General features: G+C 42.4%; 2 protein-coding genes across 2 annotated transcripts in view; one reads left to right on the top strand and one right to left on the bottom strand.

Moving 5' to 3' along the window:
* On the bottom strand, nucleotides 1–10,086 carry LOC111963268 (dihydrolipoyllysine-residue succinyltransferase component of 2-oxoglutarate dehydrogenase complex, mitochondrial). The gene is made up of 15 exons (XM_023986599.2): nucleotides 9,947–10,086; nucleotides 8,756–8,789; nucleotides 6,953–6,992; nucleotides 6,776–6,837; nucleotides 6,580–6,654; nucleotides 6,414–6,469; nucleotides 6,147–6,255; nucleotides 5,808–5,969; nucleotides 5,567–5,652; nucleotides 5,254–5,351; nucleotides 4,114–4,244; nucleotides 3,305–3,378; nucleotides 2,555–2,638; nucleotides 2,314–2,481; nucleotides 1–689 (listed from the first exon to the last, which is right to left on the bottom strand). Exons 1-15 carry the CDS (start codon nucleotides 10,004–10,006, stop codon nucleotides 555–557), a joined length of 1,374 nt encoding a protein of 457 aa, XP_023842367.1. The 5' UTR covers nucleotides 10,007–10,086; the 3' UTR covers nucleotides 1–554.
* The window catches only part of LOC111963266 (prospero homeobox protein 1-like), an 18,349-nt gene continuing 12,231 nt past the window's right edge, over nucleotides 10,085–16,202 (top strand). Inside the window, exons 1-2 of the mRNA XM_023986593.2 lie at nucleotides 10,085–10,821; nucleotides 14,362–16,019. Coding sequence (XP_023842361.1) covers nucleotides 14,457–16,019 — 1,563 coding nt within the window. The 5' untranslated portion in view covers nucleotides 10,085–10,821; nucleotides 14,362–14,456. The remainder of the gene's footprint in view (nucleotides 10,822–14,361; nucleotides 16,020–16,202) is intronic.

Genomic DNA, 16,202 nt, shown 5'->3' on the forward strand with positions numbered 1-16,202 from the left:
TCAAGGTTTAAAAACAGTCTTTAAATAGTATTTTGTTTAATTATTATTATATATTTTTTTACACAGCATAAACAGACTTTAAGAGTGTGCGTGAATGAGATGTCAGGACAGTCATGTCAGGACAGTCATTTCATCAGTGTAACAAAGATTCAATTACCTGTACCATGAACATCTTAGGATATAGTGTTTTCACAGTCCATCTTGGTTACAATTGTTATTATCTCAGAAAAAGTTAATGAAAAATACTTAATGCAACTTTTTGCCATTTATATTACAATTATTTGACAAATATTTATTGTAGGTAGAAAATAGCAAATGGTGCTTTGAGATGTACAACACCCTCTCCCTGCCCCAGACACACAACATTTAGCATCAATTATTTCACCATTTCAGCCCATGCAATAAGTCCAATGCACCTTTTGGTCTATTCAAGTATCCCTTTGCCTAGTTAACCAACACAAAACGTCTGCAGTTTAGGTTAATCAGGCAAGTATAGCTGCTGCGTGTGAAGGGCAGTAGATTGGTTTGTTTAGCCATTGACTGGGGAGGCTGGCTCACATGTCCAGTAGCAGCACTCTGGGATCTTCTACCACAGTCTTGATCTTACGCAGGAAGGTGACCGCCTCTCTGCCGTCGATGAGGCGATGGTCGTATGTCAGAGCCACATACATCATGGGGCGGATCTCCACCTGCAGCAGAGGAAGAGGAGCTTCAGAGACAGACAAATACTGCTTCCTGTCTCTATTCCACATAAACTCAGCAAAAAAATGTATGTCCTCTCACGGTCAACTGCATTTATTTTCAGCAAACTTAACATGTGTAAATATTTGTATGAACATAACAAGATTCAACAACTGAGACATAAACTGAACAAGTTCCACAGACATGTGACTAACAGAAATTGAATAATGTGTCCCTGAACAAAGGGGGGAGGGGTCAAAATCAAAAGTAACAGTCAGTATCTGGTGTGGCCACCAGCTGCATTAAATACTGCAGTGCATCTCCTCCTCATGGACTGCACCAGATTTGCCAGTTCTTGCTGTGAGATGTTACCCCACTCTTCCACCAAGGCACCTGCAAGTTCCCGGACATTTCTGGGGGGGGAATGGCCCTAGCCCTCACCCTCCGATCCAGCAGGTCCCAGACGTGCTCACTGTGATTGAGATCCGGGCTCTTCCCTGGCTATGGCAGAACACTGACATTCCTGCCTTGCAGGAAATCACACACAGAACGAGCAGTATGGCTGGTGGCATTGTCATGCTGGAGGGCCATGTCAGGATGAGCCTGCAGGAAGGGTACCACATGAGGGAGGAGGATGTCTTCCCTGTAACGCACAGCGTTGAGATTATCTGCAATGACAACAAGCTCAGTCCGATGATGCTGTGACACACCGCCCCAGACCATGACGGACCCTCCACCTCCAAATCGATCCCGCTCCAGAGTACAGGCCTCGGTGTAACGCTCATTCCTTCGATGWCAAACGCGAATCCGACCATCACCCCTGGTGAGACAAAACCGCGACTCGTCAGTGAAGAGCACTTTTTGCCAGTCCTGTCTGGTCCAGCGACGGTGGGTTTGTGCCCATAGGCGACGTTGTTGCCGGTGATGTCTGGTGAGGACCTGCCTTACAACAGGCCTACAAGCCCTCAGTCCAGCCTCTCTCAGCCTATTGTGGACAGTCTGAGCACTGATGGAGGGATTGTGCGTTCCTGGTGTAACTCGGGCAGTTGTTGCCATCCTGTACCTGTCCCGCAGGTGTGATGTTCGGATGTACCGATCCTGTGCAGGTGCTGTTACACGTGGTCTGCCACTGCGAGGACGATCAGCTATCCGTCCTGTCTTAGGAGTCTCACAGTTCGGACATTGCAATTTATTGCCCTGGGCACATCTGCAGTTCTCATGCCTCCTTGCAGCATGCCTAAGGCATGTTCACGCAGATGAGCAGGGACCCTGGGCATCTTTCTTTTGGTGTTTTTCAGAGTCAGTAGAAAGGCTTCCGTAGTGTCCTAAGTTTTCATAACTGTGACCTTAATTGCCTACCGTCTGTAAGCTGTTAGTGTCTTAACGACCGTTCCACAAGTGCATGTTCATTAATTGTTTATGGTTCATTGAACAAGATTGGGGAACAGTGTTTAAACCCTTTACAACGAAGATCTGTGAAGTTATTTGGATTTCTACGAATTATCATCTTTGAAAGACAGGGTCCTGAAAAAGGGACGTTTCTTTTTTTGCTGAGTTTATGATAAGGGGGTCTCCTGAGATAAGAATCTACAATATATGGAGTAAAATCAAAGTCTACAGAACAGAGCCAACCTTGCCCCCGATGGCCACTGGCCTCTCGAAGATACCATGCATTCCCAGGATGGCAGACTGTGGAGGGTTGATGATGGGCGTGCCAAACATGGATCCAAACACGCCACCGTTGCTGATGGTGAAGGTTCCTCCATCCATGTCCTCCACGGCCAGCTCATTCTTACGGGCCTGCAATCAACATCATCAACTTAGAGAATGCACAAAGTCCAAACAAAGTACAGCGAAATCCATATTATCCTACCTTCTCCCCCAGCTCGTTGATGGTCTTCTCAATGTCAGCGAAGTTCATTCCCTCCACTCCACGGATGACAGGCACCACCAAGCCCTGGGAGACAGGACATATTAGATATTCAGAGTTTTGGTTCATGTACAGTACCAGTCGAGTTTGGACACACCTACTCATTCAAGGAGTTTTCTTAATTTTTGACTATTTTCTACATTGTAGAATAATAGTGAAGACATCAACACTATGAAATAACACATATGGAATCATGTACTAAACAAAAATAAGTGTTAAACCAATTATAATATATTTTATATTTGAGATTCTTCAATGTAGCCACCCTTAGCTTTGATGACAGCTTTGCACACTCTTGGCATTCACTCAACCACTGTCATGAGGAATGCTTTTTCAACAGTATTGAAGGAGTTCCCACAGATGCTGAGCACTTGTTGGCTGCTTTTCCTTCACTCTGCGGTCCAACTCATCCCAAACCATCTAATTTGGGTTGAGATTGGGGGATTTTGGAGGTCAGGTCATCTAAATGCAGCATTCCATATTTTGATTTGTTTAATACTTTTTTGGTTACTACATGATTCCAAATGTGTTACTTCATAGTTTTGATGTCTTCACTATAATTCCACAATGTAGAAAATAGTAAAAATAAAGAAAAACCCTTGAATGAGTAGGTGTGTCCAAACCTTTGACTGGTACTGTATATTAGCCCTGTTGTAAAAGTGTTCAATGTGAGTAGCCAACCATCGGCATTACCTTTGGTGTTGCTACAGCCACACTGATGTCCACGTAGTCCCTGTACACAATCTCTTTGGTTGTGTCGTCAATGACTAAAAAGAGAAACGGTATGAAAGGGATTTGAACATTTAAAATACTGTATTAACTAATAACTTTAAATCAAATTTTATTTGTCACATGCTTTGAATACAACAGGTGAAATGCTTACTTTACAAGCCCTTAACCAACAAGGAGGTTCAAGAAATAGAGTTAAGAAAATATTTACTAAATAAACTAAAGTCATTTAAAAAAATAAAAAGTAACACAATAAAACAACAATAATGAGGCTATATACAGGGGGTACCGGTACAGAGTCAATTTGGGGGGGTACAGGTTAGTCGAGGTAATTTGTACATGTAGGTAGAGGTAAAGTGACTATGCATAGATAATAAAACAGTGAGTAGGAGCAGTGTAAAAACAAAGGGGGGACATTTGATTAATTGTTCAGCAGTCTTATGGCTTGGGGGTCGAAGCTGTTAAGGAGGCTATTGGACCTAGACCTGGCGCTCCGGTATCACTTGCCGGGTGGCCATTTGAGAGAACAGTCTGCTTTGGCTTCTATGATTCACTTCCCTGAAGCCCAAAAATGTTAACCACTTCTTGACTGTGGCTAGTTTAAATAGGCCAGAGAGGCATTGGTGGAGTACACACTAAGTACGGTTGTCTATGTAAATCTCGTTCTTAACCAACTTAACCACATACGTCTGATACCAGTGGATACAAAATGTGTGTTGCCTTATTCAGACTGATATGACAAGTAAAGCAACTTCTCGGAAAGAAGAGCCCACCTCCGTTGACGGCAGGCTGTTCCATCAGAGCGTATGCTGAAGCCTTGACAAATGCAGACATGAAGCCCAGCTTGATGTTGTGTTTCTTCAGGAAAGCGTCTTTGTAGGCCTTCCTCATCTCACTGATGTTGCTGTTGAGAGAATTAGGCTCTCATATTGATGCATTACACTCAATCTTTTCAACAAAACTTTTTTTAAACTATACACATTTTTTCTGTAAAAGTTCACCTTCTCCAGATCATGGTGATTGAGTGCTATTGACACTGGGCTAATGTTTCACCATCGCTCATTTCTCCTCTGTATGATGAAAAAGGACTCTTGTATCTCTTTTTATTTGTTTGTTTTTCTGTCTCTAACCTGGTTTAAACTCTAAAGTTTCTTCACTAACGGCATTAGCCTCTCCCAAGACACTGAGAAAGGAGAGAAGAAGTGATAAAAATCTTCACTTTCCAAAACCCTCTAAATCTTACTGGCCTGTTATAAAAACCCATATCGGTTGAGGCAGCTCGTCCACTCAGAGCGCAGGTCTCTGTGGGCCCCAGTAGAGGCTCTGGTCTCCTGGTCTGACTGCTCCTTCGGCTCCAGATGAGCCCAGGCCTGGAGGTCTTCCTCCAGACCATCAATGCCAATTCAATTAGGATGCAGAGAAACCCATGAATAGCTGAAAGCTGACACCCCACATTTGCACAGAAAATAAATCCTCAAAGTGTAATCGTTAGCACAGGGTTCATTTCCTTCTAAATTAATAAAGCCCCTGTTTTAAGAAATCTTATCTTTGTTTTCAACAATATTAGGACCAAATATTTACATTCCATCGTTTAAGAGGAGATCTGGCTTCAAAAAGCATTTCCTATTGAGCAGATTCCAATCTCTAATCATTGTCTGTATGGCCTAAGCTTGAATAGCATTTCTTTACTACTGACCTTACTTTATCTAGACACCTTTATTTTAGACAGGACATATAATCCCTAATATAAATGTATACATTTATATAAGTGAATCTGTTGTACTGAAAGTGTAGTGGTAATGTTTAATATGTTCTGGATGAGTAATCAGCTCCCATAAGACCCATTTCCTATCTAATAATGTTACTAGAGATAGGGCTTGATAATGTAGGACAACTATTCTGTTATTGCCTACCTCATGTCGACCTCATTAAATGTTGTCAACATAGCGCAGGTGTTCTGGGCTTCCTTCAGTCTCTGGGAGATTCTCAGACGCATACGGTTCATCTTCACCTGAGACAGAAAATAGGAGAAACAACAACAAAAAAATAACACTATTTTAAGAATTTTCACAGAAATATTTTACCTTAAGAGAAAACATCACAACAGCTATGCATTCTATCAGACACTGTTTTTGTATACTCTACCAACACTATGGTCTGAGCCATTGTGAATATTAAGAATAATGTGGTTCCTTTACTGCAGTATTCCTGATTATGATGCCTCACCCTGTGCTCTGTCCTGACTGGTTTACCCCCTCCATCTGTGACAGCGGCTGGGGCAGCAGGAGCAGCAGTGGGTTTGATGGCTGAAACTGTACCGAACAGACAGGTGAACAGGAGTTGTTAGTGCCACGCCACCTCTTCTTAGCCATTACCAAGTGTCAATTTCCATAATCAACAGTGCACACTGGACAGGCTAAATACTTCTCACTTGACATTGAGTTCATTGAGTGGCTGACACACTAACCTGGTGTGGCAGAGATGGCAGCTCCTGGGACGGGTGGCACTGGGGGCATAGTGGTAGGGATGGGGCCCACTGCAGAGGGAGCAGGGGAGGGAGTTGTGGCAGCAGCATGGGGGGGTGGAGGAGCTGCTACTGCTGGGGCCTCTGCAGCTTGGGCAGCAACAGCTGAGGAGAGAAAGGTATAAGAATGCATTAGGCAATAGCAATGTGTTTACTTTGTAGGTAAGTATAATGTGTAAGTATAATCTAATAGCTCTGTAAACACATCTCCCATGCGTCTTGAATTTAGAAGATTTTTTTATGTGGTCCTACCATAGACATGGTAAACTCAGTGGTACTGACCTCCTTTCCGGAGTTTGAAGAGAGCCTGTCCTCCCTCGACCTTCTCCCCATCAAGGACCAGCAGCTCCTCAATCACCCCAGCAGCAGGAGACGGCACCTGCACGGACGTCTGTGGAGCGAGACAAAACATCAAGGACCATGCATGATACATCAAACTTTCTGTGGTTCTGTTATTCTAATCATCTACAGTCAACTGTTAGTTTACTATATAAGGCTGTTGTGAAAATAGCAGGTCAAAAGGTGAGCGATTCAGCGACCATTAAATACCTTGTCCGTCTCAATTTCACAAACCACCTCATCCTCTTTGACAGAATCACCAACCGCTGTAAAGAGAGAGTTGCATTAAGCGTGGCAAACAGAAATATCTACCTGGCTGCAACTAACATCTGAATGAGCACAAGAAACACAGAGACAAACATGTAAGTTACTGTACCTTTCTCCCACCTCACATCCCCCTCTGTGACAGACTCTGCAAATGCAGGTGTCTTTACTGTGATGACTTCATTCCCTAAAAGACAGAGACAACACAATACTGACTTAATACAACTCTTGTAGTGTTACACAGAATCACATTACTGCTTAGATCACAAGGGTCAAATAAACGGATGAGAGACCAGGCTAATACATACTGCAAGCTACAGATGTCTTGAAGTATCTGATTTGGAAGACACTGGACCTGGCTTCACATTTCCTACAAATAAAAAACAGTCAATACAGAAAGTATAACGGCATAAAACAAGGCTAAAACACAGCTATAGCAATGTTCCAATGAGAAGACAGGTCAATGGTGTAGCTATAATACTTACGTAGGGTTGTTGACAGTGACACTACAGCTAGCTGACAATCCTGCAGGACAGATGACAACAGTACTCAGTTTAAGCGCAGAATCTCAAACGTCACTGAACAAAGATATAAAAAGGCAACATGCAACAATTTCAAATATTTTACTGAGCTACAGTTCATATAGGGCTCCCGAGTGGTGCGGCAGCCTAAGGCACTGCATCTCAGTGCTAGAGGCGTCACTAGACACCCTGGTTCGAATCCAGGCTGTATCACAACCGGCCATGATTGGGAGTCCCATAGGGCGGCGCACAATTGGCCCAGCATCGTCCAGGTTTGGCCGGTGTAGGCCATCATTGTAAATAAGAATTTGTTCTTAACTGGACTTGCCTAGTTAAATAAAGGTTACATTTAAAAATACATTTTAATTTAAATAAGGAAATCAGTTAAATTCATTAGGCTATGGATTTCACATGACTGGTGATACAGATATACATCAAATTGGTCAAAGATACCTTAAAAAAAGGTAGGGGCGTGGATCGGAAAACCAGTCAGTATCTGGTGTGACCACCGTTTGCCTCACGCACTGTGACACATCTCCATTGCATAGTTGATCAGGCTGTTGATTGTGGCCTGTGGAATGTTGTCCCACTCCTCTTCAATGGCCGTGCAAAGTTGCTGGATATTGGCGGAAACTGGAACACGCTGTTGTACATGTCGATCCAGAGCATCCCAAGCGTGCTCAATGGGTGACATGTTTGGTGAGTATGGAGGCCATGGAAGAACTGGGAATTTTTGTACAGATCCTTGTGACATGCGGCCGTGCAGGTGAGGTGATGACGGCGGATGAATGGCACGACAAATGGCCTCTGGACCTCGTCACGTATCTCTGTGCATCCAAATTGACATCGATAAAATGTAATTGTGTTCATTGTCCGTAGCTTATGCCTGCCCATACCGTAACCCCACCGCCACCATGGCACAACTTTGAAATCAGCAAACCACTCGCCCACACGACGTCATACGTCTGCCCTGTACAGTTGAAACTGGGATTCATCCGTGAAGAGCACACTTCTCCAGCATGCCAGTGGCCATCGAAGGTGAGTATTTGCCCACTGAAGTAGTTTACAACGCCGAACTGCAGTCTGGTCAAGACCCTGGTGAGGATGACGAATGAGCATGCAGATAAGCTTCCCTGTGACAGTTTCTGACAGTTCTTTGATTGTGCAAACCCACAGTTTCATCAGCTTTCCGGGTGGCTGGTCCCCGATGATACCGCAGGTGAAAAAGCCAGATGTGGAGGTCCTGGGCTGGCGTCGTTACATGTGGTCTGCTGTTGTGAGGCCGGTGGGACGTACTGCCAAATTCGCTAAAACGACGTATAGTAAAGAAATGAACATAACATTATCTGACAACAGCTCTGCTGGACATTCCTGTAGTCAGCATGCCAATTGCGCTCTCCCTCAAAATTTGAGACATCTGTGGCATTGTGTTGTGACAAAACTACACATTTTAGAGTGACCTTTTATTGTCCCCAGTACAAGGTTGCATCTGTGTAATGATCATGCTGTTTATTCAGCTTCTTGATATGCCACACCTGTAAGGTGGATGGTGCATCTTGGAAAAGGAGAAATGCTAACTGACAGGAATGTAAACAAATTTGTGCACAAAATTCTAAAGAAATAAGCTTTTTGTGCATATGGAAAAATGTTGGTATATTTTATTTCAGCTCATGGGACCAACACTTTACATGTTGCATTTATATTTTAGTTCAGTATAAAGAGTTGGGTTCAACTACTGTAATTAACATGCAGTTTCAAAACACTCACCTGGCACAGCCCGCCATGCAGACACATTGATTCCCTGTCAAAGAGAACAGTAACCTGTTAGCTATCAATATAAAGTGATCATTAAACAACTCAAAATATATATCATATGCATATGTTATATCCCCCCCTTCTAAAACGAGGGAGTGAAAATGCATAAAATCAACAACAGGTGTTTGTTACCAAGGACCATGTTTACAATGTTCACATGAACAGTCTGACAGACAAGACTTTGACATACTGTACCTCCCCAGTCAAAGGTCAGTAGTGGTGGAGGGGGAGGTCTACTGCCACGTTGAAAAAAAAAAAAATGGGGAACTCGGAACTCTCCGACTTCCTAGCGTTCAAGTCAACTGGGAACTAGGAGAAAAACTACCTCCGACTCGGAAAAAATTGTTTTGCTTGGTCATCCAACTCGGAATTCCAAGTCGGAAACTTGGGCATCTTTCTAGAACTCAGACCTGCGACCTGAAAATCACCGACGTCATGATTTGATCTCTTTTCTTTTTTTTTACCGAGTTCACAGTTGTCTTGAAAGCGCCATTAATGCATGCGTGTTGTACCAATCGGTGACTTCAACACATGGAAACAATGTAGGCATACACTATTATACAAACAGACTGCTAGGGGATAACTAGCTACTATGACTAAATATATAACCAAGTGAAAATAGATTGATAGAGGGCTGTCTTATCTGTGTATTTGAGAGTTCGACTGGTTTGTTTAATCCAGTTATGCAAAGATTGGACAGTCAATATGATGTCAAATCTGAATAAAAAAGAACATAGCTTGTTCAAAATATAGCTAGCTAACTAGGCAAAATACAACAGTCTATCATCACAAAAATAGCTGTGTGCTAGCCAAAACTCTCAAATGACCTCAACATATCGTAGCTTGATAACGTTAGCTAAATAAACCACTGGTTGGCTAACTAGCCAACTTCGTGAAACCAAATAAAATGTTAGCTATAATCAAATTATATGGGAGATACTGCTTTAGAATTCAAAACCGGGTTGAACCAATGTCTTGCCGGGGAATCGGGTGTCATGCTGTCCTTGGCTTGCAATGTGAAGGACTACCGTGGCCTACTGCTCAACGGGCGGCGCTTCTACACCTCTCGCTAACCTAGACCTCAACGTTGGCAGCAGCATGATGAAGCTCCGCGTGAAAGTTTTCCATTTATCTAATGCCTACCTGACGAATGACAGAGAGAGAACGTCCGAAATTCCGGCTGAGACACCGGGAGGATAACATGGTGTCTGTAGTGACAGCAACCTGTCGGCGGGAGGGAATCTCCTCTCCGTAGTACGCCAAAACCTGCTAAAGGCGGAAGCAGTGTGGGAGGTACCAAGAGCCCCAACTAATGGGGGTTTGATCAAAGGGATGTCCCAAAAAGGATTCACTGTGGAAAAGCTAGTGGCCCAGTGAGTGAAAATAACTTACAACACATTTGCATAATGCATGTTTGATTTTTCCTCATCTATTCTTAAATAGGATTGGATAATTACATAATAAGATTATTCATTTGTATTTTATGTCAGTTTATTAATGTGTAATATAGCTTTTTTTTTTTTATGGTAGGATCATTAAATCACGGATAATGTGATATCTAGTCTACACTCAAAAAAGTGAGTGCCTACCGGTAAACAAACTATCAGTTCAACACAAATTGTAGCATACATTTTCTTCTCATTTCATAATCAGTTTTCTTGCAAATTGTCCTCAAACTCACCACTCTGAAATATTGCCCTATTATGCCAATACATAGATTTGTTGAAAATGACAAAATAATATCTATTAAACAACTAATATGAGCTCAACTAATTAGTTCTATTGAGGATTTGTTTTGAATGATGGTGTAGGCCGTCATTGTAAATACTAATTTGTTCTTAACTGACTTGCCTAGTTAAATAACATTGAAATTAAATAAAAAATCATCCTTGGCCTCAGAGTTGAGTCAACTCCGAGGCCACGCCTCTGTTTCTTTTTGATGCATTGACAGTAGCTCCAGCTCTCATCACATTCATTTTCAGTGTATCAACCCGACTCGACTCTACTCAACGCAACAGGTAAGGTGCGCATTCTGTGTGCTCGTTTACTTTGGGACATTCTCAGGATGACAACTAAGCCTACATTTCTCAGCTACATCCTTAGTTTCACAACTAAAGGCTATGATTGTTGACCTTATTGTTAGTTGATGTCAGCATTGTCCACATGCAAATTAATTGGTTGCTTATGATTTCAGCTATGTTGAATTCTTGACGTTTTTCTGTGTATATTATTAACTCAGTAAATAAAGGCACGTTTGTTTTGTGTTTTTAGGCAAATCTTAGGCACATTTTAGGCTTTTAGGCACTTATAGACCACTCTTCACTACAGATTACAAGCTGCACTGTAACATTTTGTAATGTTTGACTTGTTTAAAAATATATTAATAACTCTATAATTGATTAACTATAGTTTTATGGATAGTTCTGTCATTTCCATGCAGATGGACGTAGGCTATATTTGCTATTATGTTAGAATATCATGCCTCGTTTGGGATTGATCCAAATAAATGTACTTGATAATCATTAATTGCCTAAAGAATAAGACTCTCCTATTAGATAACCTTACTAAAAAAGTTGTAAGGATGATTCAACAAACGACAGAAAGTGTTTCCATCCAATAAAGAGGAAATAATCCATCCTCAAATTGTAAATCAAGTATAGAGACTACCAGTTCTTCAGTCACTGCCATACACCAGGTAGCCTACACAATGTGCAATGTGTTGTAAATTATACATTAAAGACGTGTTGTAAGTGGAATATGAATGACTTCACTGTATTTATTGAGGATGTCTATTTTTCCAACTTTCTGTAGTCATAGTGGTCAGAAGATTATTTTAATTTTAATTTTGTTGTGTTTCTCCCTCCAAAAAAGTTATTGCAAAGAAAATGTCCATACATATAAGGCTATTTATAAGGCTATTTACTCACTTATGTAAAACAAAAGATTTATCACATGAGGGCTTGGTGAAATATACATTCATTGTGTGTTGTTTTTATAGAATGCAAGTCTGTCATTTGAAATGTGTAATTAATAGTGATTGTGGTAAATTTGATCGATGCATGATTTTACCAGGATACATTTTTACTAGCTATCTTAACATGCTGTTTTTACAGCACACATGATCCACACATGATCCACACATGGGAATAAATCAATTTACAAAGAAACTACAATTGAACGCAAATGAGAGATAAAAACATTAATTCATTTATTTTCCCCTTAATAATATACAGTATCAGTCAAAAGTTTGCAGACACCTACTCATTCAAGGGTTTTTCTTTATTTATTACTATTTTCTACATTGTAGAATAATAGTGAAGACATCAAAATGATGAAATAACACATATGGAATCATGTAGTAACCAAAAAAGTGTTAAACAAATCAAAATATAATTTATAGTTTAAATTCTTCAAAATAACCACCCTTTGCCTTGATGACAGCTTTGCACACTCTTGGCATTCTCTCAACCAGCTTCATGAGGAATCATTTTTTAACATACTTGAAGGAGTTTCCATATATGCTGAACACTTATTGGCTGCGTTTCCTTCCCTCTGTGGTCCAACTCATCCCAAACCATCTCAGTTGGGTTGAGGTCGGTGATTGTGGAGGCCAGGTCATCTGATGCAGCACTCCATCACTCTCCTTCAAGATCAAATAGCCCTTAGACAGCCTGGAGGTATGTTTTGGGTCATTGTCCTGTTGAAAAACAAACAATAGTCCCACTAATCCCAAACCAGATGGGATGGCGTATCGCTGCAGAATGCTGTGGCAGCCATGCTGGTTAAGTGTGCCTTGAATTCTAAATAAATCACTGACAGTGTCACCAGCAAAGCATCCCCACACCATCACACCTCCTCCTCCATGCTTCACGGTGGGAACCACACATGCGGAGATTATCTGTTCACCTACTCTGCGTCTCACAAAGACACGGTTGGAACCAAAAATCTCAAAATTGGACTCATCAGTCCAAAGGACAGATTTCCACTGGTCTAATGTCATTACTCATGTTTTTTGGCCGAAGCAAGTCTCTTCTTATTATTGGTGTCCTTTAGTAGTGGTTTCTTTGCAGCAATTCAACCATGAAGGCCTGATTCACGCAGTCTCCTCTGAACAGTTGATGTTTAGATGTGTCTGTTACTTGAACTCTGTGAAACATTTATTTGGGCTGCAATCTGAGGTGCAGTTAACTCTAATGAACTTATCCTCTGCAGCAGAGGTAACTCTGGGTCTTCCTTTCCTGTGGCGGTCCTCATGAGAGCCAGTTTCATCATAGCGATTGATGGTTTTTGCAACTGCACTTGAAGAAACTTTCAAAGTTCTTGAATTTACTGACATTTTCCAGATTGACTGATGTCTTGAAGTAATGATGGACTGTCGTTTCTCTTTGCTTATTTGATCTGTTCTTGCCATAATATGGACTTGGTCTTTTACCAAATAATGCTTTCTTCTGTATACCACCCCTACCTTGTCACAACACAATTGATTGGCTCAAACGCGTTAAGAAGGAAAGAAATTCCACAAATTAACTTTTAACAAGGCTCACCTGTTAATTGAAATGCATTCCAGGTGACTACCTCATGAAGCTGGTTGAGATAATGCCAAGAGTGTGCAAAGCTGTCATCAAGGCAAAGGGTGGCTACTTTGAAAAATCTCAAATCTCAAATATATTTGTTTAATACGTTTTTGGTTACAACACGATTCCATATGTGTTATTTCATAGTGTTGATGTCTTCACGATTATTCTACAATGTAGAAAATAGTACAAATAAAGAAAAACCCTCGAATGAGTAGCTGTGTCAAAACTTTTGACTGGTACTGTAGATTGATCCTTTGTGTGTTTTTTCAGAATCTTTTCTTGCCTTTCATATTCTGATTAAATAATACCTTTCATGAGTGAAACTGTTATTCTTTTTATCGTTCATATTGACTATGTCCAACCCAAGATGAAAGGGAGACACAACTGTGCACTCCCCTGTGCCTTGAGTTCTTAGAGATTTCTCTTATACATCTGAGGATCTTCAAATAATGATCTACGGGCCTTTGACATTCCATGCTATGAATATGTAATAACAAGTTTGTTAACTGAGGTAGTGATTACAAGATCACAGATGAAATTTCAAGTTCTAAATATGAAATGGCAGGATCCCATGTGAGGCTATTGCATTATATTAAAAATTATTTTAAATAACAGTTTATTTCTGTGCATCACTACTTTAAGGTGTCATAAGCATAATGGAAGAAGCAGATTATTGTTTCCCACCATGATTATATACATTCAATCAACTCTGTTGAATATCATTTAAGTGGCATGTAATAGAGAAGTGAGGGAGCGCTGTCTACTAACATTTAGTAACCGAAGTGTTCTGGTACAAGCCCTCTGCTCTATGTTCTGTAGGTTTAACTTGTACTTGTGCATTCTACTTTCCCCAAAACATAACAATTTGAACCCCAAATATTGTTAAGTGTTGCATACTGTTTACGGACATACCCTGTGCTATAGATGCTGTACTGAATAAGAGATTTATGGTGTATTCAGGTTTTATCCTTTGCTTTTCAGATACCTGCATTTCCAGAGCAGTCTGTGGTCCGTTCATCTCATTGTGACTCACTCTAAGGTGTCCCGACACAGCAATAAAAAGGTTTACAGTGAGCATGAACCTAAGCCTTCCTGACCAGAACATGCACAACGCCAGTGACGGCGGTGTGGAGGATGACAAGGCTGGGCTCATGATCCCCTGCTTCCGCAGAAATATGTACGATGAGCCTCTAACCTCATATTCCAATGGATCCATCATTTCCCACCTCCTGCGCAAAACTGTCCAAAACAAGAGGGCTCTGGACGAAAGCCACTTCTACCTACCGACCTCGGCTGTGTCCAGCTCCACCATGGCTGACTCCAGTCAGGAGGACCAGAGCAGTGTCTCCTCCAAGGACAGCGCAGCGGAATTTGCATCCCCAGGCAGTCACCTCTCAAACGGAGCCAGCCCTGAGGGGGACAGGCCGCTGAGTGATCACCTCCAGGCCAAGCGTGCCCGTGTGGAGAACATAATCCGAGGCATGGCGGGGTCTCCCAACAGCAGGCTCCATGGTGACAGTGAGAGGGCCGTGTCAGACACCAGGGAGGCTAGAGAGGCCTACAGGGAGAACAAACGCAAACAGAGGCTCCCCCAGCATCAGGAGCACAGTCTCAATGCTGCTGCTCCGGCTAACAGAGGCAGCAGTAGCAGCAGTGGCAGCAGCAGTAAGGATGAAGAGTGCAACAAGCTCAAGGAGCAGCTCCAGAGCATGCAGAGGCTCCTGAGACAGCTCCAGGAGAAGTTCTTGCAGGTTTATAACCAGGAAGACACTGAGCGTGAGGACAGAGATGGCACAGGCACAGCCAGCACCGCAAAACATGATGACACCACACCAAGCAAAGAGTCTGGGTTACGTAAAAACATGGATGAAGAGTTAGAGAGGAAGCATGACGGAGCTAAAGGGGACTGTAAGGACAGAGTGAAGAAAGACGGAAGTTTTCTGACACATCAAAAGGAAGGCAAGAACCTACAGGAGACTCTGAAGCATGAGCTCTCCAAAGCGGTGAGTGACAGTGTAGATATGGTGTTCAAGAAACTCTCCTCCACGGGGCTCAACCAGTCATCCTATCAGCGCATGTGTCACACCCCGGAGAACATCGACTTGGGAGTCGAGAGGAAGAGCCAGGTAGCCTGTAACCAGGAGCAATCACACACTGAGGAGCCAGTCAAACCCCAGGCTCTAGAGTACTACGAGAGCACTGAGCCTTGCAGCCCTGAGGATCAGACCGAGGCTCTGTCTCTTGTGGTCCGTAAGCCGCTCCTAAGCCAGCTTAGCTCAGTTACCCCGACGGTGAAGAGGCCCTACCCCTTACACCATTCTCCATTCCAGTTTAACTACAGCACACCTCTCCATGACAGTCAAATCCTGGAACACCTCCTCAAATACGGGCCCCACACTAACTTCGGAGGTCTCCCATGCGTGCCCCCATCCATGGACAGAACCTCCCCAGACTCGGTGGAGCTGCCCTGGGATGCCATCGCCATGAGGTCCAAAGTGACATCCAGCCACCTGACCCACCACCCTCGCACATCAGGCCTTGGACCAGTGACCGTGGACAGTCTGTGTCTCCCTCATGTCAAGATGGAGTGTGGGGACATGCAGAGCATGGCAGAGAGAAACTCCTACATGTCTCTGAATATATCCTTTTACTGGCCTAAAAAATCTCATAGTGTGGTAGTGTTCCAGCTAACATTTGTCAGCATATAGATTTAGTCATGTAGAATTGCATTTACAAGTATATAGTCTATGGATGTATGCATTAAATGTTTCATAGAATATCAATTTTTTTCACTGACATAATGACATAGAGCATTATGTACA

The sequence above is a fragment of the Salvelinus sp. IW2-2015 genome, linkage group LG4q.2, assembly GCF_002910315.2.
Source record: "Salvelinus sp. IW2-2015 linkage group LG4q.2, ASM291031v2, whole genome shotgun sequence".
In the NCBI taxonomy this organism is placed as follows: Eukaryota; Metazoa; Chordata; class Actinopteri; order Salmoniformes; family Salmonidae; genus Salvelinus; species Salvelinus sp. IW2-2015.

What these genes read in the sequence shown, in the direction of transcription:
- LOC111963268 (XM_023986599.2), bottom strand. Translation starts at nt 10,006, where the DNA reads ATGTTATCCTCCCGGTGTCTCAGCCGGAATTTCGGACGTTCTCTCTCT. An exon ending in GTGAAATTGAGACGGACAAG is followed by an intron (nt 6,256 to 6,413) that starts GTATTTAATGGT and finishes CTCGCTCCACAG; the next exon opens with ACGTCCGTGCAGGTGCCGTC. An exon ending in TCAACGAGCTGGGGGAGAAG is followed by an intron (nt 2,482 to 2,554) that starts GTAGGATAATAT and finishes TGTTGATTGCAG; the next exon opens with GCCCGTAAGAATGAGCTGGC.